This window comes from Doryrhamphus excisus, linkage group LG4, assembly GCF_037039965.1.
Source record: "Doryrhamphus excisus strain RoL-2023G ecotype Guam linkage group LG4, RoL_Dexc_Guam_v1.1, whole genome shotgun sequence".
NCBI classification, from domain to species: Eukaryota; Metazoa; Chordata; class Actinopteri; order Syngnathiformes; family Syngnathidae; genus Doryrhamphus; species Doryrhamphus excisus.
The window spans coordinates 14,387,074-14,407,972 of NC_136360.1; the positions used below are offsets into that span (position 1 = coordinate 14,387,074).

The window sequence follows — 20,899 nt, forward strand, 5'->3', positions numbered from 1 at the left end:
AAAAGCAGTAATCTTTTAATATATGAAGAGAAAAATCAGCAGTGCTTTTACAAGAATAATCCAAATATTAAGAGAAAAATGTTATCTAACAAAACAGTTGGAATAACATAATATGAGAGGGGAAAATGTCAAAATAACATTTTAATGTCAAGATATTATGAGTAATTTTTGGAAATTTAGGTTGCAGAAAAACTTACAAGAAAATATAGGAGAATATAGGAGAAATTTTGGTCCACTCATCTTTGCTGGATTGTCATTCAGCCACTTTGGAGGGTTTTCCAGCATGAAGCCTTTTTAAGGTCATGCCACAGCATCTCAATAGGATTCAGGTCAGGACTTGGACTAGGCCAAAAAGTTCAACTTCCTCAGACCATCAATGTTTTGTTCATGTTTTCACACAGGTCCATGTAAGTTTGGGTTTCATTTAAAAACTGCATTTTGTGTTGAGCAAACACTTTTTCCACATTGTATCACTTGTTAGCATATCTACACGTGTTGCTTTACAAAACATCAATGTCTCATCTTGGCTATGTGGCCCTTGCTGGAAAACGTTTGTATACACTACTCCTGTATGTAGATGAAATAAACAGGTGTGAGTTTTGTGCATATAAAAACAGTGCCTCAAACAAAAGAAATATTATGCTACGTCAACATTTCATCAAACTGCCCTTTGCTGCAGTCATATCACTTTCATTTATTAAAACCAGGAAAATGCTTACAAAATAATAGCGGTACATACAGTAAGGTGCAATGTTGCATTTTGCCCCCCCTGACTAGTGGTAACATCCTAAGCCAGTGATGTTTATTAAACCATTGGTGTACACTTTCTCTCAGCCTGTTGAAATCCTGAAAGTATCACCGATTTACAACACAATGCATTGGTAACACTGGAATGCTGTGAAAGATTGGAGTTATTGCTTAGGATCTTTAATGAACAACAGACCAGGCTGAAGATCAACCAAGTCGAAATAAAAAGTGCTGCTAAAGCCAATTATTAAACCGTCTTTCATAAGAGGGAACAAAAGAAGGACACTGTCGGATTGAAGCTACATGATTGCAACAAGGTGAGGTTATTTTAGCATGGCTGAATGCAAACAAAAGCAATTAAGTCATCTCCCGACAAAACTGCAAAACTGAAGATATGCTTTGAGCAGTATATATTACGTATGTACAAATCCTACTTAAGGCTGCCTGCTGAACAACTCCAACTTTTTTTTTTTTTTTTAAAGCAAACTCACCACAGGCCAAGTAATACAAATCCTGCGAAACCACAGTGCCTTCAAATATCCAGTTGGGGTGGGGTTTTGGGGTAAAAGTGAATAAAAGTGATACTGTAAACATTCCTGTAATGACTTGATGGTGGCGCTAACCCTCACTCCTGCTTTTTGTTGTCGTTGCTTGTAATCTACAGGAGCCACAATCAGGTTGACTAATTCTGCAGTCTATAATGGCTAACACCGTCTCTTAAATAAAACGATGTAGAGACGTGACAGGAGTGAAACTGAAACATGAAAGCATTGGTCAGTTGGTACACCACGTTAAGGCCAGAGGGGAGCATCCAAAGTGGAATTATACTGTCATGTTTTCATCATTAACCAAAAAAAAAACAAAATATAGGATATCCAATATATATATATGTACGTATATATTACAGATTTCATAACTTAGCGTAAGAGGGCTGTGCCATGACTATGGGAGTGTTTCCCGCTGCCCCCCCACTGTTGTGCAGTCAGCGGTGTGGCACCCCAGCCCACAACACCACACCGCATCGTTCTGGAGAGGATTCCAGCAGTACGTGTCAGCCACGCCAGGCCGTGCGTCCGTGTTTCATTTTAGGAGCTCTCCAGCGCATCCAGGACTTTCATGATCTGCTGCTTGATCACCTTGGTGGCGTCACCCGCATTGGGTATCAAATATCTGCAGGGAGGGAAGACGGTTCAGTGTATAATGTTGGAGCAATGCTATAAAAACCATACACCACATTGACCACAACATGAACGTGGGCTATACGTTGCATCATCAGGAGTAAGTGCTATTAGCGCTATTTGTGAGGGAGCAATCATCTGAGAAACTAACATTAAATTAAAAAAAAGACAACAAAGTCAGAGTGAAGGGACAATGTTTACACTAGGGGTGACCAAACGTGTTTCCAGTGAGGGCCACATCACCACTGTGATGCTTTCAGATATGCTAAGTAATGCATCACAGTCTTGTTATAGAGCAGTGATTCCCAAAGTGTGCGCCGCGGCCCTCTGGTGGGCCATGAGAGGTCATTAAAAATAGGATTCATTTTTGCAAATATTATTTTTTCAATTATTTTTATTGCAAAATATTTATTGCATGATTTAGAAATACATATTTATAGGCCTGAGTAATAACCTATTGAGTGTTATTGACCTGTCAATATTTTAGGAACCTTATACAGTTTGTAATTGGAACATAGCTCTCTGGTCATCATACCAGTCTTGAATGCAGTTATGAAAAGTATGAGAATTAAGTCTTTTGTGTACACCACAGATTAAAAATTTGGGCTTCCTTTATCCCCCTGCTTTCATTTCAATCCTCAATCTTAATATTATAATTATTATTAATATTATATTTTTTAAGATTCAGGATTATTATTAATAATAACAATAATAATAATTTTATTATTATTATTATTGAGTTAAGTGCTCTGAGAACGCATCATTTCATCTACAGTGAAGAAAATAAGTATTTGAACACCCTGCTATTTTGCTATTTCTCCCACTTAGAAATCATGGAGGGGTCTGAAATTTTCATCGTAGGTGCATGTCCACTGTGAGAGAGATAAACTAAAAAGAAAAATCCAGAAATCACAATGCATGATTTTTTAACAATTTATTTGTGTGATACAGCTGCAAATAAGTATTTGAACACCTGTGTATCATCTAGAATTCTGACCCTGAAAGACCTGTTAGTCTGCCCATTAGAAGTCCACCTGCACTCCATGTATCATCCTGAATCAGATGCACCTGTTTGAGGTCGTTAGCTGCATAAAGACACCTGTCCACCCCATACAATCAGTAAGACTTTAACTTGTAACATGGCGAAGACCAAAGAGCTGTCCAAAGACACCAGAGACAAAATTGTACACCTCCACAAGGCTGGAAAGGGCTACGGAGCAATTACCAAGCAGCTTGGTGAAAAAAGGTCCACTGTTGGAGCTATCATTAGAAAATGGAAGAAGCTAAACATGACGGTCAATCTCAATCGGAGTGGAGCCCCATGCAAGATATCACCTCGTGGGGTCTCAATGATTCTAAGAAAGGTGAGGAATCAGCCCAGAACTACACGACAGGACTTGGTCAATGACCTGAAAAGAGCTGGGACCACCGTTTCCAAGGTTACTGTAGGTAATACACTAAGACGTCATGATGTGAAATCATGCATGGCACGAAAGGTTCCCCTGCTTAAACCAGCACATGTCAAGGCCCGTCTTAAGTTTGCATATGACCATTTGGATGATACAGAGGAGTCATGGGAGAAAGTTTTATGGTCAGATGAGACCAAAATAGAACTTTTTGGTCATAATTCCAATAAGCGTGTTTGGAGGAAGAAGAATGAAGAGTACAATCCGAAGAACACCATCCCTACTGTGAAGCATGGGGGTGGTAGCATCATGCTTTGGGGGTGTTTTTCTGCACATGGGACAGGACGAGTGCACTGCATTAAAGAGAGGATGACTGGGGCCGTGTATTGTGAGATTTTGGGGAACAACCTCCTTCCCTCTGTCAGAGCATTGAAGATGGGTCGTGGCTGGGTCTTCCAACACGACAACGACCCGAAGCACACAGCCAGGAAAACCAAGGAGTGGCTCCGTAAGAAGCATATCAAGGTTCTAGCATGGCCCAGCCAGTCTCCAGACCTGAACCCAATCGAAAATCTTTGGAGGGAGCTCAAACTCCGTGTTTCTCAGCGACAGCCCAGAAACCTGACTGATCTAGAGAAGATCTGTGTGGAGGAGTGGGCCAAGATCCCTCCTGCAGTGTGTGCAAACCTGGTGAAAAACTACAGGAAACGTTTGACCTCTGTAATAGCAAACAAAGGCTACTGTACCAAATATTAACATTCATTTTCTCAGGTGTTCAAATACTTATTTGCAGCTGTATCACACAAATAAATTGTTAAAAAATCATGCATTGTGATTTCTGGATTTTTCTTTTTAGTTTATCTCTCTCACAGTGGACATGCACCTACGATGAAAATTTCAGACCCCTCCATGATTTCTAAGTGGGAGAAATAGCAAAATAGCAGGGTGTTCAAATACTTATTTTCTTCACTGTATGTACTGTTTATAGGACAAAGGTGGGCCGCGTACATTTTTTTAGATTTTCAAGTGGGCCCTGAGTTGGTAAAGTTTGGGAACCCTGTTCTAGAGGCAAATAATCCTCTTTGTACCATCTTCACCCTTTGCTCCTTTCCCCCCATTTCTCATGTTTTTTTTATTATATGATGATTATTCATTAACTAAAATATTCAATGTTCTTTTAAATAAACACCAATTTTCTGTTTGGAATATTATGACTTTATTCCTATAATAATTGGACTTTTCCCCAACCTATTTTCCAAAAACCTCATATTATGGCTTTTAAAAAAATGTATTTTTTTTTTCTTTAAAATGTCAAGTCTGTGACACTAAATGATCATTGATCATCAATGATCATATGATAATATTATGACATTGTACATTGTACTGTACAGGCAGTGCTGTACAGTGCAAGAAATTCACTCGCACATGAACCAAGAAATTACTGTGCCCAGGCATGTCATAAAGCGCAAGGACATGCGGTTGTCACTGCAGGAAATGAAACCAAAAAATTAAGGTGGTCGTCTAGTACAAACCGGCTGAACAGTAACAAATGGAATCGTACCGTTCCACCGCTGAGATCTCCACTCCGGCCGAGTTGTTGCTTCCAAACTTGAAGGTGATGAGCTCTGGGTGCTTCTTCTTGGATGTGATCTTCACCACGGTGCTCAGCGCTTGCCTGGACTGAATGTAAGCAAAGCCTTTCCTGGCGGCGATCTCGCGGAGGCAGTACATGTGAGTTGCCGTGATGAGCAAGTGGCTGGAAATCAAAAACAACAGTGAAGACTAACTCTGGTCTGTAAAAAAAAACGTTTGCACTGGACAACAGTGAAGGTCCCATATTTTTTTATATAGCCGAGTGGTTAGCACGCAGGCCTCACAGCTCGGAAACCCGAGTTCAATTCTACCCTCGGCCATCTCTGTGTGGAGTTTGCATGTTCTCCCCGTGCATGCGTGGGTTTTCTCCGGGTACTCCTGTTTCCTCCCACATTCCAAAAACATGCTAGGTTAATTGGCGACGCCAAATTGTCCATTGGTATGAATGTGAGTGTGAATGGTTGTTTGTCTATATGTGCCCTGTGATTGGCTGGCCACCAGTCCAGGGTGTACCCCGCCTCTCACCCGAAGACAGCTGGGATAGGCTTCCCTTGTGAGGAAAAGCGGTAGAAAATGAAATAAAATTTCATATGCATAAAATTTTTAAAATTCATAAAATTTTTATATGCATATTATCACATTTTGTAAATGCATCATGGCCAGTTATGCAGGTTCAACAGTCCCCTGCAAATACTGTCAGATTGCAGTCCTTGCACATATTGCATCATTAAGAAGTCACTATTGGAGGATGGTCAAGTGAGTCACTTTCTACACAGGAAATAATGTTACTCATAGAATTCTTCTCCTTTAAGTTTGTGCTTCTCGTTTGTGCCCACCATGAAGGACTCAATGTTGGATTTGACAAATTGTACCCGTGGATTTGTCCCAATCAAATATCATGATGTCAAATATCATTACTGCTACCACATCACATTGGTATGACATAATGCCCCTCATATGGACCAGATAATTATTGTGCACCCCCCATTTACAATGCATGTCTTTCATTGGCTGACCTGGGGAACATGTGACCGGTTTCTTTGACCTCGTTGCAAGGGATGTGATGCTTCACGTCCGGTTTGTTGATCCAGGTCTGGATGTTGACAATCTCCTTCCTGTCGTCATCCGACATGGACGAACTGTCAATCTCATCTGAAAGCAAAGAAGAGTCTCCCGTCAATCAGACGCTGATGAAAGCGTTACAGCGTGGCTGTGATAGAGGGCTTCACCTGTGTCATACTCCTCTTCATCACCAATACTGAAAACGGGCTTCACCCCCCGGTAAGGTTTGCCTACTCTGTCGCTGCTGCTGACATGTCTGCAAGGCAAACGACAACATCAGCGGGTGGGAAGCAGACATCAGCGTTTGTTTTTTTCATGCACGCGGAAAATTGGTGAACAGACTGCAATGGCTGATGAAGACCTCAGAGCTGCGTGGAGAAATTAAAAGCCCTCGGCTGAACACGGAGTTAGTTTCCTGCAGAAAACACACCTTTCCTGTAGTAATGGTTCATTGCGGAATATTTGCTACAATTGGCATTAGAAATGTCATCACGGAGACATCACAGAAAGGAGCTCTTTATTTGTTCTCCTGCACAGTACGAGTAATCTCGCCTCATTGGATCATTTTTTTTTTATTTTTTTACTGTAGTTTGTTCTCTTTTTAGCTGGTGGTGTGGGAATGCATCCCCTGCAAATAGCAGGATCTACTGTAACAGTGTTAATAGTAGTGATGAGCATAAGACTATACTGTTATTCATTTTGTTGATTATCGGAATTGTGATTTTGAAACTGTGATTTCGTATGTGGAAATTGATACAGAATGTGCAGTACTTGGCTGTAAACCAGCAGCAGCACTGCTGATTAGGTCCCCTATGGGCCCATTTTATTCCACTCTGGGTTCTTGTTGACCTGAAAGGTGGACCTTCAGTGTCATTCCACTGCCAAACAATTCAGATTCCAAGAGTCCACGGTTTACATCAATGCTACGGCAATACTGGAGAAAGTATTTGAGCAATGGTTGGTGTTCTGGGGGAAATAAGCCAACATCTACAGGGCTCTACATTAAAAACAAAAATTACTTGCCCATGGGAAATTCTTAAGGTGAGAACTACTTGCTAGAACTTGCCCCATGTAAAATGAAAAGACTGCCATAATGATATCATATATCAATATATGCTGATAATTAATCAGATAATAGTACTGACGTATTGTATTTGGAGGAATGTCTGAAAAATTGTGGAGATGTATGTTAACATGGCATGCCATACTACCTTACACATGGTAGTCGTAGTAAGCAGTGATATTTATAAGTTGTGCATCACAACGAAACATTATTGAATAGACACATTGGTGTACTAGTAAAGTGTTTTTAATCCAGAAAAAAAATGCTCAATGGTCAAACAATAATTTGTGAAGCAAAGGTGAGAAAAATACAGAGAAATGGAAGCGCTAGATTTTGTAGCTCGTGCAAAATCAGCACTTGGTATTGGATCTAATCGGTGGTGTTTCATTGTGACCACTTCAAATTGTCACAGCAATGTGATTCACTCACCTGTGCCATCATTTGATTTGCTGCCGCTAATAAAATACTCGTTTAGGAGGCACTGGTTCATCACTTTTTGCTGTTTTCCTTCAGAAGTTGTTGAAGAATTATACCATGTTGGCAGGGACGCCATGATAGATGTTTTTTCGTAGTCAAACGATCGCTGATTGGTTGATCGCGAACAAGAACGGGTGTGGGTAAAACGGGTCTGTAGTCCACAGTCCGCGGTCTAAATAAACGATTCTGATTGGTCCATTTCAAGATTTGCAAGGATTGGTTTGCAAATTACCACCGGAATTACGCAGTCCGTGTTTTACCAACACCCAACAAGAACCGCTTTTAAAAAATATTGGATTTACTTGCCCGAATTTTGTTTTAACCCGGGCCATCGTTACATCGTTATAAGCCCTGATCGAACTGGGCTGAAAAAGTTTGGGAAAGTGAGGTAGAGCAACAAAAATGAAATGGAAAGACAGACTGTTACGGTGATGTGCTTGGCCAAGGAAAAGGTGAAGGTCCTTCTTCTATGTGTCGGACAACTGAACTAGAAAACTACAAACTAGAAAAGAAGGCAATGGTAGGGCGTGTGAGGATGAATAAATGTTGCCCTGCACAAGCCTAACAGCAACTTGAGCACGATGATGTGGCGTTAGTGAAAGCATGACTAGCATGTGTGTGTGTGTGTGTGTGTGTGAGGGTTATTCAAGGCATGGATGCTACATGCATTAATGTGACACCAGAACAGCCATGTTGGCATGCTGTGGCTGACAAACCAGGTAGCCAGAGCTTACCTATCAGGAATCACCTTGTCTGGCCAGGGCAGATTGAAAGTTATTCTATAAGGTACAAGGCACGGTGAATATATTAAGTGTTGGCGAGGGAACATACAAACTATGCATCGTTATAGATTGAGGGATGTAGATGGCAACAAAACAAAGGTTTTACTTGTAAGGCAGGGGCGTCCAAATGTTCCACTGAGGGCCACATAGTGAAAAATGGATGCAACTTTGATTTTTTGTAAAGATAAGAAGTTATATATTTTTCAATATGAAACTGCATCTCAGCTTTGTGAAAAAAGTCTATTAGCATGAACTTGATTTTCTTTTAAATTTCTAGATATTTCAACTTCCTTCTAAAACACTGATTCCCAAAGTGTGGGCCGTGGTGATACTGCAGGTGGGCCAGGAGAGGTCATTAAAAATGTGATTTATTTTTGCAAATATTACTTTTATTGTAAAATATCTATTGCACGATTAAAAAAAAAAGTATGAGAATTAATTCTCTCTTGTGTGAACACCACAGATTAAAAGTTTGGGCTTCCTTTATCCCCCTGCTTTCATTTCAATCCTCAATCTTAATAATAATAACAATAACAATAGTAACAATAATAATAACAGTAATAACAATAATGTATAAAATAATTAAGATATTCAATTATTACTATTATTATTAATTAATGTTAATAACATCAATTATTCTGCTTATTATTATTATTATTAATTATTATTATTAAGTTAAGTGCTCTGAGAACGCAGCATTTCATCTATGTACTGTTTATAGGACATTTTTTTGATTTTCATGTGGGCCCTGAGTTGGTAAAGTTTGGGAACCCCTGTTCTAAAACAATCTTTGACTTCATTTTCACCCACAATATTATAACTTTCTCCCAACATAATTTTCCAAAATTGACAACTTTATATTGTCTTCTTAACAAAAGGGGGGAATTGCACTTTATTTTGCCCATCATTTCCAATCCTTATGTGAAACATGAACACATTTCTTTCCCTTTTCTGTGCATTATAACATGAGAAAACAAGTTCATATCAGCTCTCACAGTGCTGTCATTGAGATACACCTATCTCAACTATGAAGCCCTCTAAAAACCTAACAACATAGCATGGTTTGATATCTATGCTGTGATCATGCATTAACACGTACACTGATGATAACATGTAATAGTTGCAGCATCTTGCTCTGTTTTCATGATTTAAAACACTACCCAAACTTCTAATAAACACTAGTTTGTGTTTTAGTTTTTAAAAAATGTCTCTCTTAAATATTTCAACTTTATGCTATTAAATGACATTTGTCATCATTATGATATACTCCTAAAATTACAACTTTTTTCTCTTAGTGTTTGGACTTTATTCTTGAAAAATGACTGCTGAGTTTTCTATTTTTGTTGTCGTTTATTTTTTTGTTTTCTTGTTAAATTATATTTTTTAAATGTGCAGTGGGCCAATAAAAACAAACAAGGCTGGGCCACAAATGGCCCCCGGGCTGCACTTTGGACACCCCTGTTGTAAGGAAACATTCTATCTACATTCTCACCTGTCTACAGGGGTGGACGTGTTCTCAATGAAGCTGATCATCTTCTCCTTCACGTTCACCGACTTGGACTTGAGAGCGAAGGTCATCTTGTTGACCAAAGACTTGACACCTTTGCTGTCGCTCAGAGAGTCTCCCTGGATTGGACAGACAGCGTGGATTCATCACCTTCCTCCATTTCAGCGCATGAAAATTCTACAAAACATACGTCTGCCGAGCTGAGGCTGCTGTGAGAACCTGACGTGCTGACGATCCAGTGGATGTAAGACGAGTCCAGTCCCTCCACGTTCATGTCCACCAGGTGCTGCTGCAAGGCTGGAGGGACCATATAAGCGTCAATGGGTCAGAAGACCATATCACATCCACACTTTCAAAGACATTTTCAATGTAGGCTCTTTTCAGGGTTACACTCACCCATAAATCCCCCCTTAGCAATGCTCACATATTCTTTGTTTTTCTGCAACACAAAGCTTTAATTGAGCAACAAGACTCATGGAAGTATTTACACCCCTTTGTGAGCATCTCACCTGCAGGAAGTGGGCCAGCACCATGTTCATGTACATGTCCTCCTCCTCTCGGCCACTTCCCATGAAGCACAGGTGCTCTCCACTGGCGATGGAGCCCGACTCCAGAGACTGCTTCTGGGCCTCCAAGAGGGACTTCACAGAGAGGGCAAACTCTGATGGGTTCTGGAGCATCTGTAAAGATACATGGATGTTACGCCGCTCTCAAATTGACTAGCAGAGAACACTCAAGTAAGGATGTCCCCGTCCAAGATTGATATTATTGAGCCTATATTAGAAAATGGAAAAAACAATATTGGATTCAAACCTCCGATATTGCCATTCTAATACAAGCAGTCAATTCCTGATTGCCCCCCATCACGTCTATCCAGCAATGACCCGTGTGATCACAACAGTGTTGGCTAGCGTGGTAACACAGTAGCAAAAATTACAACGTTTGTCTGTTTCTCATAATATTGTGACTTTAAAAATAAAATGTTTTCTCTTAATATTTTTACTTTATTCTTGTAAATTTATTCATTCATTCATTTTCTACCGCTTTTTCCTCCCAAAGGTCGCGGGGGTGCTGGAGCCTATCCCAGGTGTCTTCGGGCAAGAGGCGGGGTACACCCTGGACTGGTCACCAACCAATCACAGGGCACATATAGACAAACAACCATTCACACTCATATTCATACCTATGGACAATTTGGAAGGCTAATTAACCTAGCATGTTTTTGGAATGTGGGTGGAAACCGGAGTACCCGGAGAAAACCCACGCATGCACGGGGAGAACATGCAAACTCCACACAGAGATGGCCGAGGGTGGAATTGAACCCTGGTCCTCCTAGCTGTGAGGTCTGCGTGCTAACCACTCGTCCGCCGTACCGCCCTCTTGTAAATTTATTATTAATTTTGCAACATTTTCAACCACATCTTTTTTAATGTTCTTCTTCTCATTCTTCTCATAATTATGACTTTATTCCCATAATTTGACTTTATTCTCTTAACGTCTTCCACAACTTACAACAAATTTTATACAACTGAAAATATGCCCCCCCCCATAATATTATGACCTTATTCTCATGAACTTGTGACTTTATTCTTGTAAAAAACTTTTTTTTTCAATTTGTGCCGTTTTTTAATGTTTTTTTCTTCAGTTTAGTAATTATATTTTTAGAAAGTGCCAAGTGCAGCCAGCAAATGGCCAGTAGGCCGCACTTTGGACACCCATGTTGTAATCTGGACACCGCTACTCACAAGATCAGAATCCAGATGGAAGGCTGTGGACAGATGCCCGGCATTGTACTGCTCAGCCGGCCTGCAATCCACCACGAAGAAACGCACCCCATCCTGAGGAGACAAGTCTGATGTGAGCACACATGAGCGCCAGCTGCTTGTGCGTGTAGAGGAAGCTCAAAGAGTTTGACGCTCGGTGACCTGCTGCAGCTGGTTGGCCTGCAGGATTTCAGGGACGGACACAGGGAGGCACAGCGCCTGACTCAAGTTGATGTCCTCCTCTTTCAGAGCCACCAGGCTGCTACCAAACAGGTTCTGGTTCATCTGGAAAGAGAGAAAAACAGCCACTCAGCATCAAGGCTAGTCATGGGCGGTAAATCTCGAAGAAGAGGAGCCCAACCTTCCTGAGCGACAGAGGGGTCTTGCTCTGGTAGTACTGCGCCAGAGAAAATAGATCCTCAATATCTTCAGCCTCCAGCAGGGATGGAGATTCTTCCAGCATTTCTATGAGACAATGCAGTCCTTTCACATGATACCCAGTCAGGACATACAGGTGGTCCTTACAGGTGGGCTACCAATGGCTTTCTTTCCTTGTGCAAGTCAGATTTTTTACCTATATCACTCTTTCCATATTTTTATTTTTTTGTGGCGGGCTGTGGTTGGTAAACACAGTACGTGGTAAACAGAGGACCACCAGGGTTTACTAAACTCGCGTGAAGGCAACTTACTGATGATGTCCTCCTTGTTGTCTCCTTCTCGGGCAAGGATGGTCTCTCTACGGGAAGAAAACCAACATTTAGTATATTAGATCATAATTTGTATATTAATTATTCATATGTATTATTAAGATGAATTATATTAATTCAATTATATAAAATTTTCACTACCAGAATTGGCCATTTTAGAGAATTTTGACTGATCTTTCAAGGCACATATATTGTGAATATTGTGTTCTATGGCTATATATAGAACATGCCAAATGCCAAAAGAAAGATGAGAATCTCACCTTTCATCAGGAAAAAAGTTTGTTACTACCTTTTTTCGTTCTTTAATCAGCAGTAGAACACAGTTAAGTTTCAGCAAAATATCAGTTCCCAACAAAAAGAGAAAAGATACATTTCAAGCACAACTTTGGCACAAATTTAGACATATATATTTAGCCAAATGTTTCTTTTAATTTATTTACAAATATACCACTATGAACTATTTACAATTTTCACACTTGGAACTCAACTGTGTGTGTGTGCACGTCTGAGCGCGTTAAAATTTCCCTTCAATGAGGAACCTTCTGCATGCTGCACTCCTCCATGCTTTTCCACTTCCTCCTTCCCGAGGAGGGCTTTAATACATGGGAAAGATGCATGCCGAGCTTTTATCAAATTGCACTTTTTTACGGCTTAAAACTAGCCATCATCTCTTCTATTGTGCAAGTGCACAATACTGCGGACGAGTGGTTAGCATGCAGGCCTCACAGCTAGGAGACCAGAGTTCAATTCCACCCTCGGCCATCTCTGTGTGGAGTTTGCATGTTCTCCCCGTGCATGCGTGGGTTTTCTCGGGGGACTCCGGCTTCCTCCCACATTCCAAAAACATGCTAGCTTAATTGGCGACTCCAAATTGTCCATAGGTATGAATGTGAGTGTGAATGGTTGTTTGTCTATATGTGCCCTGTGATTGGCTGGCCACCAGTCAAGGGTGTACCCCGCTTCTTGCCCGAAGACAGCTGGGATAGGCTCCAGCACCCCCGCCACCCCCGTGAGGATAAGCGGTAGAAAATGAATGAATGAACAACGTACTATAATTAAATTATAGTATAAGATTACAATATAACAATTTAATATAATTAAATGAATTCTCATAAACAAACAAAAAATATATTTAAAATGGAAAAAAAATAATTAAAATCAAATTACATACAATATAAAACAATAACAAAAAATACATTATATTATATTATATTATATTATATTATATTATATTATATTATATTATATTATATTATATTATATTATATTATATATTGTGGCGGTCCATTCGCCCCCCACCAAACATTCATTCACGCGAGAACCCTCTAACATAATAAACAAGGATTTACTGTGGCAGGAAAGAGCCAAGCCTCCAGAAAACCTACTTGGCATTGACGAGGATGACTAGCATGAGGAAGAAGATGAGGAAAGGGTCAGCCTGCTGGAGGTAGGAGTCCCACAAAGCCTGGGTGACCTCGGGTGTGCAGTGGCTGGAGAACAGGCTGCCCAGCTGTGAGGGAAAGAGGAGTCATTATCATCATCATTCATGATTAAAGTGTGCCAAAGAGAAGCAAGAATTCCAGAAATTCAAACACACCCAGTTGATGGCGTACGAGTCAGGCGTGATCTTTTTGGTATCCAAGAAGGAGCAGAGTTCTGGCTCATGGTACTGAAGGAGCAGCCTGTACAGGTGGAAGGGGTGGCCTTTGGGCACACATTCCCTTTTGGAAAAAAAAAAAAAAAAAGTTAGTTACATGTTAGTTTATGCCTGGACGGTGTGAGGAGGCTCACCGTGGGATGTGCTTGTTCATGACGGCGTAGAAGCAGTTGTACAGGTCGCTCCGTGGCAGCCGAAGAGCCAGTAGCGGTTTGAGGAGGTGTGGCCAGCTCAGCTCCGAGGTGAAGCTGATGTTCCGTGACTTGCAGTAGAACGTGATGACCGCCTCCACGTCGGACACCATGCCCGTCCTCTCTCCCTCGGATGCTTCCAGCTGGTCTGAACGGGGGAAGCAAGCAAATGTAGGATTATCACATGACGATCTCTCATTTCCCTCATGTGTTTGCTCCACTTTGAAGAAAACACTGGATTTTCAAGTCAAACAATCTTTTCATGACATCATGAAGGAAAAGCCTCCTTCCTCAAAGACATGCTACCGAGGGCCTCTGATCCAACCCATGTGTACGCCAACCACACCGCTTTTTCAAACAATTTTTATGGTTTAGTTGTTTATAACCCATTGGGGTCACTGGGGACATTTTTTGTCAGGTAAAATTTGTGCTCATTTTTTATTCTATTTTTCCCCCAGAAGGCTTTGTTAAGATTTTTTCATAGATCAAACCACAACATGGGGGCACATTTTTAAGATTGGACATTTTTTTCAACAAAATGAAACCCTGAAATTAGAATATTACTACCGCAGTGTAGTAAATTCAGAATCCGTCACGTCAAAAAAAAAAAAATCACCAGAGGGTTAAAACAAATTAAATTCAAAGCAGGTTACACATATTTAAACAGAGCTGTTTCTATTCGTTAGTCAGACACAGACATGGGAACGTTTTTCTTCAGTAAATATGCTAACCACACTCCTTAATGTTACTACGCTGTATGATGTGATACATGGCATCTATAACATTGGACAAACGTACTGTGCAGGTTGAATAATTCTACGGCGTCATCAATACTCGTGATCCTGTATTCCACAGCATGTTGTTGACCAGATATTTAGCTTCCTGTGTGGGAGTAGTAGTAGTAGTGAAGATTGGCAACTAAAGCCACAACCAGATTGTTCCTGTAGATGGTAATAATTGATGCTGTACTTTTGTTGTACACATTCATCTGAAATTACTCATATTCACGTAACCCATGGGTGTAGAACATGTGGCCTGGTGGCCATTTGCAGACTACGGTTGTTGTTCTGTATTGTAAAAACATATAACAACTAAAAAAAAAAACAGCAAAAATTGGAAATTCAGCAGTATTTAAAAATAAAAGTCAAAATATTAAAAGACAAAGTTGTGACTTAACAAGAAAAAGCCATAATTTTACAAGAATAAGCTCAGGGAAAAATAACGTCATTTCAGTAGCAAGTTGAAAAATTAAAAATACTGTCTTTTTTAAAAGCTGAAATATTATAATAGACCAATAAAATAAAGTCGGCATTTTTGAAAAATGATGTTGCATTAGGAGGATAATGTCAAAATATTATGGGAATAAAGTCAGAATTACAAAAACAAAATTTACAAGACATTGAAATAGGTGGAACATTATTTACACAGCAGCGAAAAAACTTAGGGTCAAATTAGGTCAAAATATTACAAGAAAGTTTTATTCTGATGAGAAAAAATTGGCATTTTTACAAAAATAAACACATAATATTATGAGGAAAAATGATGTGATTTTAGTTGGGTAGTTGAAATGTCAAAGAAAAAATACTTTTCCAAAACTCATTATTATGAGAATCACAACAAAACAAAGTTCTGTAAAATTAGGTTGGGGTAAAAAGTATTTTATTTTGCAGTGTGCAAAGAACTGTTAGTGCCACTTACTTGCCAGTCATGGCAAGCCATTTATGTGTGTGTTATATCATAGTTATCACAACATATCAGTGAATGTTATTGTCTTATTGTTGTGAATATGTCCCTTTCTTGGCTTTTCTGGGACTTGATGGTCGCCTGGGTTTGAGTCTGATTCCCGGAACGTGTTCGGAACACACTTCCAATAAACCAATGTGGGACCTCTGAACCTTGTTTAAAATGAGTGAGAAATACTAGAATGGGAGACTTCATATTTTGCACTGCCTAACCAATTACGGTGACAATAATCTCACCCTTCCCACCAGTTGCTCACCAATCAGCTGTTGACTGCGGTTGTGAATGAGCGTTTGTTCAGGTAAATCCAGGACACCATCCCAGGGAGAGAGACTGTCTCCTTTGCCGGACACATTCAGGGCGATCTGGCGACACAAAACCAGCAATGGTTGAGTCGTTTGCTTCTTCAATGTGTGCCATGACGGTCTTACCTTCCACATCTTCGCTCTTTGTTGAGTTGAATTCTCCTGCACCGGGATGATGCCTTTCTCCGTCTCCATGTCAGAACTTCCCGAGTCCAGAGCCTCAGCTAGATCCTGGTCCCTGAGAATATGAATGACATTTCGTCAAAAACTTCTCAGAATCACTCCTTACAAACATAGTGGCTCGAGTGACCAGGATTAGTGAAAACCAGGACACTGATACCGGAAGTCTACTCAAAGACACCATATTGTTTCAATAAGGCCTCTGCGGTTTTACTCTCTGTTATGACGACAGTTCTGAGCTGAACACATCAACAGCAGTGCAATACAAACACCATTTATGTATCTCAACTCTAAAACGGACAAATCTCAAGTCCGTTAGTCATCGCAACACTTCCTCACTAGACAGATCGCAAGATGCTTTCACGGACACCCTGAACATCCCAACAACCTGAAAGCTGCATCTCATTTTTTCGTTGTTATTCTTGTTTAAATCAAAATGACATTTAAACTGGAAAGGTAATTTTATTTTGTTTTTCTAGTGTCCTTTCTCTTTTGCTGCTTTAAGTGAACATGATTAAACGCAGCTCCCATTTACGACACTAGATGGGCATCTGAATACAACAGGGCAGCCGCGCAGGTTTCAGAGTTGTCGTAACATTTGATGTTCAACTAAAAGCATGCGCACAGTTCATGTCTGATTCAAATAATCTGCTTTTAAAAGGAACCCTCCATCCTTCTTCTGTGCTGCATATACTCACTAGGATGTAGGGGTATGCTGGAGCCTATCCCAGCTAACTTCAGGTGAGACTGAATCTCTTAATTTGATACAAATTCTGTCAATAAAAATACGGTCAAAATTGGCATTAATCATGATTAATTAATTTGAAAACCATGATAATCTGATTTAAAGTTAATAATTTGTACATACATAGTACATACATATTCCATATTTGAGGACTATAGTCCCAGGAAGATCTACCTTGGGTTCCACAAAGATGATGTTGAGCAAAAGAACACAAAATGCAAAGTAAGTATGAAAACCGTCCTAACCACCCAAAGCACATTACGTAAATGGAGTGTTCGTGGCACTTTTTGGAGGGTCCCCCCCCCAAAAAAATAGGTGCATTACACGCATTATATTTCATTCAAAGTGATGTGTGCCAGTTGGTCAAACTAATGTGGTACGCTAGCTAACCAGCCTCCCCCTTGGCGTGCTTCCCTCTCACAGACATGACTGACTTCTTGATATAGAAAAATCAGTTACCGATATACCTCGACCGAGCTGATAATCGGCCGACCACTAATATCTACATCCACCTCTATTGATTGTCGGAATTTGACAATTTGTTGCTTTGTTGAAGGAACATCCATTCCATCTGGTTCTCCTGTTTTGGACTGTCCTATCTTTCGGCCTGGATGTAATTCGGAGCCCTGTGAGGATCGCTTCGTTCATTCGTGCATTCTGATCCATCTCATCAATATTTTTCATTTGCTCTGTGATATTTTCCTTTGCTTCTACTTCGTCCTCAAGAGTGGTGCACATAGAATTCTCATCCTTCAATAGTGCCTTGACATCATCCTGGAGAACACTGATGATATTGCATAATGCGCTATTTTCTTCAATAGGGTTTTTACATCCCTAAGAGCAACACACAAGGCAGCTTCCATAGGGTTTATAGCCTCCTTAAAATAAAATAATTCCAATAATACCTTGATATCATCCTGTAGAACCCTAACATCCTTGTATAATGCTCTATTTCCTTCCATAGGGTTTTTAACCTCCTTAAAAGCAGCACACAAGGCAGCACTGTCTTCCTATAATGCCTTGATATCATCCTGTAGAACCCTAATATCCTTGCATATGCTCTATTTTCTTCCATAAGGTTTTTAGTTTCTTTAAGAACACTGCACCAGGCAGCATTGTCTTCCAATAATGCCTTGATATCATCCTGTAGAACCCTAACATCCTTGCATATGCTCTATTTTCTTTCATAAGGTTTTTAGTTTACTTAAGAGCAATGCGCAACATAGCATTGTCTTCCTACAATTCTTTTATTGCCCTGCAGAACCTTGATATTGTTGCATAATGCTCTGTTTTCTATTCTAGGATTTTCACCTCCTTAAGCGAAGCACACAAAGACATGTTTTCAACTTGCAACTCCTTTGTTTCTTCTCTGAGGGCTTTGGTATCTTTGCTCAGTAATTCATTCTTCCATAGAGTTTATGACATCATAATAGACCTCTGCAATCATTTGGCAGAGGATTTGTACTCAAAATTAAATATCTTGATTACAGACGAGCAAAATTTAGCCCTATTTTTCTAGAATCTTGCTGTGTTTGTGATTGCTGACACCTAATTTATTGCAGTGTTTGTAATGCATTCATCTCCTTCCTCAAGGATTGTAATAATATACAATCTTTATTCTTGAGAATATCTTCCGATTCTAGAACGGTTTATTGATTCGAGGCATCCTCCTTCTCATCCGACAGCCGCACTAACCTGATTCCGATTTCTCATTTTGAATCCGTAATTTCAGGGCCGGTATCATTTTGCTTTGGGTTTGTCATTGTTGCTCGGCAACCGTTTTGAATGTCAGCACTTCACTAGTTTATTTCAAGGAATCTGTACCTCTCACCTGTCCAAGGTAAAGTTGAGGGAGTAGGCAAGCAGTTCCGATCTTGTATTCAAGTATTTGAATACTTGATACAAGTAATTTCCACTATCGTCAACAGAGCTCCTGCCATGTATGTCTTCCCCAGCCGACAGCAAGGAAAAAAGGGTGATAGGGGTGTTCTTTCGTGCTCTAATGTTTAAAAAAAACATGTTTTTAAGGTTGCAAACATGTTTTCTATGCTCTAAAAATAATATATAAATACAGAATCCTGCTTTGTGACAATGTACTGTACAAGGTCCAGGCTGGAACCCAACCACCATAAACAAGGGATTACTGTATCACAAAATGCTATCTATAATCAAAAGACATAAAAAAACAGCATGAAAACCATTCCAAAAATAAAACGACACAAAAACTTGATGTCAAATAGTTTTTAAGTTTTGGAAAATTGCAAGAATGAGAAGAATTTGAGCCACAATTGTGAATGGCGTTCTATGCACAAAATGAACGCATTTTGCTTTTTCTTTGGCTTTGTGACTTATCCATCCATCCTATATATTGCTTGTCCTCACTAGTGTTGCCAAAAAGCCATACACAAGGCAGCCAGCCTCAGGGTTCATGCACAGTTAATGCAGCCAAGTGTCGTAATCCAGGTCAATGAAAACCAGGACATTTTCATCTCATTCTAAAAAAAAACAAAAAACAGGCTATGTCTGGGGCAAACAGCTCGTTTGCTGTGTGTGTCAGTACCGCAACAGGTGTCAATCAAAATGAATGCCCCCCCCCCCGCACACACTTTTCACTATTTCACACTGCAGAACAAGGATGACGGTAGCAAGCAGTAAGATGATCTCTGCATTGATTACTCGCTCTGACTAACAAGCAGAGGCCATTGTTCATGCAATAAAGTTGAGTCAAATCTCAGCTATCTGGTCGAGTTATAGCCCATTGTTAGCCTGCCAGCTAGCTGTACCGGATTCGAATACGGGATTGTGACTACCATGACACTGGAATATTCATCAATAGTATTTTTGTCATACCGTCCCAAATGTTATAAACGAGTGTCTGTGTACGGACTCTGTCACGAGTTAACTCATGCAGCCAATTATGACTAGCTAGCTTAGTGGAGAGAGTAGAAAACAACACTAATGTGACAGAAGCCGAAACGGATTACCGACACAACCTCATCTTCGGTCTCTGCACATCCAATTTCGTTAAGCGAGGCGGATAAACATCATTGGCGGTGTGAGGGAATACCACGTCGTTGTGAAAACAATAGCAAATTGTCTCACCAGCTGCCCTGACCAGCTTCCTCCACCGCATCCGCCATTATTATGTTGACGGCGGAGACACGTCAAATGCCGTCAACGAAGCACAAGTCTCGCGAGAGGTTATTCCAAACCAAGGGCGGGACTAAAAACGTCACTTTTCAAATTTGTCATTTTTAATTGGACGTCAAAATGACATTAAATGATTCCTGTCTTGTCAATGGACATACCCTTTAGCAGGGGTGGGCAAATATTTTGACTCGTGGGCCGCATTGAGTTAACAAAATTGTCCAGGGGGCCAGAACATGTATTTAACACACACATTTTCCTTGAATGATTTGTCTAATTGTAGCTGTATGTTCTCATGTGGCTTTTTTCAGGAGCACTTTAAACATCAAACTATGTCACTAAATTTTACATTTAAAAAAAAAATGACTAAATAAGACATGTTGCCAGTTTGTATGTTAAAAGTTGAAATACTGAAAAAGCAACTGGCGGGCTGGATTCAAACACTTGGTGGGCCGCATGTGGCCCCCGGGCCGTAGTTTGCATTTTAGAGTGCCTATGATGTTTTTGAATTAATTTGTTTTTTCAGCCACTGTTAAAACTGTACGGTTTTGTATAAATTCAAACTAGTACAATAGTACAAATAATGTAATGGATATGATAATGGAATTACCTTGTGGTTTATTGGTTCCACAACAAACCGGCAATGAAA

At 40.1% G+C, this 20,899-nt stretch overlaps 1 protein-coding gene across 2 annotated transcripts; it reads right to left on the reverse strand.

Annotated features, from left to right (window-relative positions):
* Positions 1–209: 209 nt before the first annotated feature.
* On the reverse strand, positions 210–20,315 carry tbc1d23 (TBC1 domain family, member 23). Of its 2 annotated transcripts, XM_058073873.2 has the most exons (19): positions 20,206–20,315; positions 16,305–16,416; positions 16,133–16,238; positions 14,077–14,281; positions 13,883–14,006; positions 13,671–13,795; positions 12,268–12,314; positions 11,940–12,043; positions 11,741–11,863; positions 11,561–11,653; positions 10,325–10,495; positions 10,212–10,254; positions 10,006–10,112; positions 9,801–9,934; positions 8,261–8,305; positions 6,154–6,242; positions 5,941–6,076; positions 4,893–5,087; positions 210–1,917 (listed from the first exon to the last, which is right to left on the reverse strand). In XM_058073873.2, the coding sequence occupies exons 1-19, from the start codon at positions 20,241–20,243 to the stop codon at positions 1,833–1,835; spliced, it is 2,082 nt and encodes a 693-aa protein (XP_057929856.2). In that variant the 5' UTR covers positions 20,244–20,315; the 3' UTR covers positions 210–1,832. The 2 variants fall into 2 exon arrangements, with proteins under 2 accessions (XP_057929856.2, XP_057929857.2); XM_058073874.2 differs by lacking the exon at positions 8,261–8,305 and having other exon boundaries at positions 211–1,917.
* Positions 20,316–20,899: the final 584 nt, after the last annotated feature.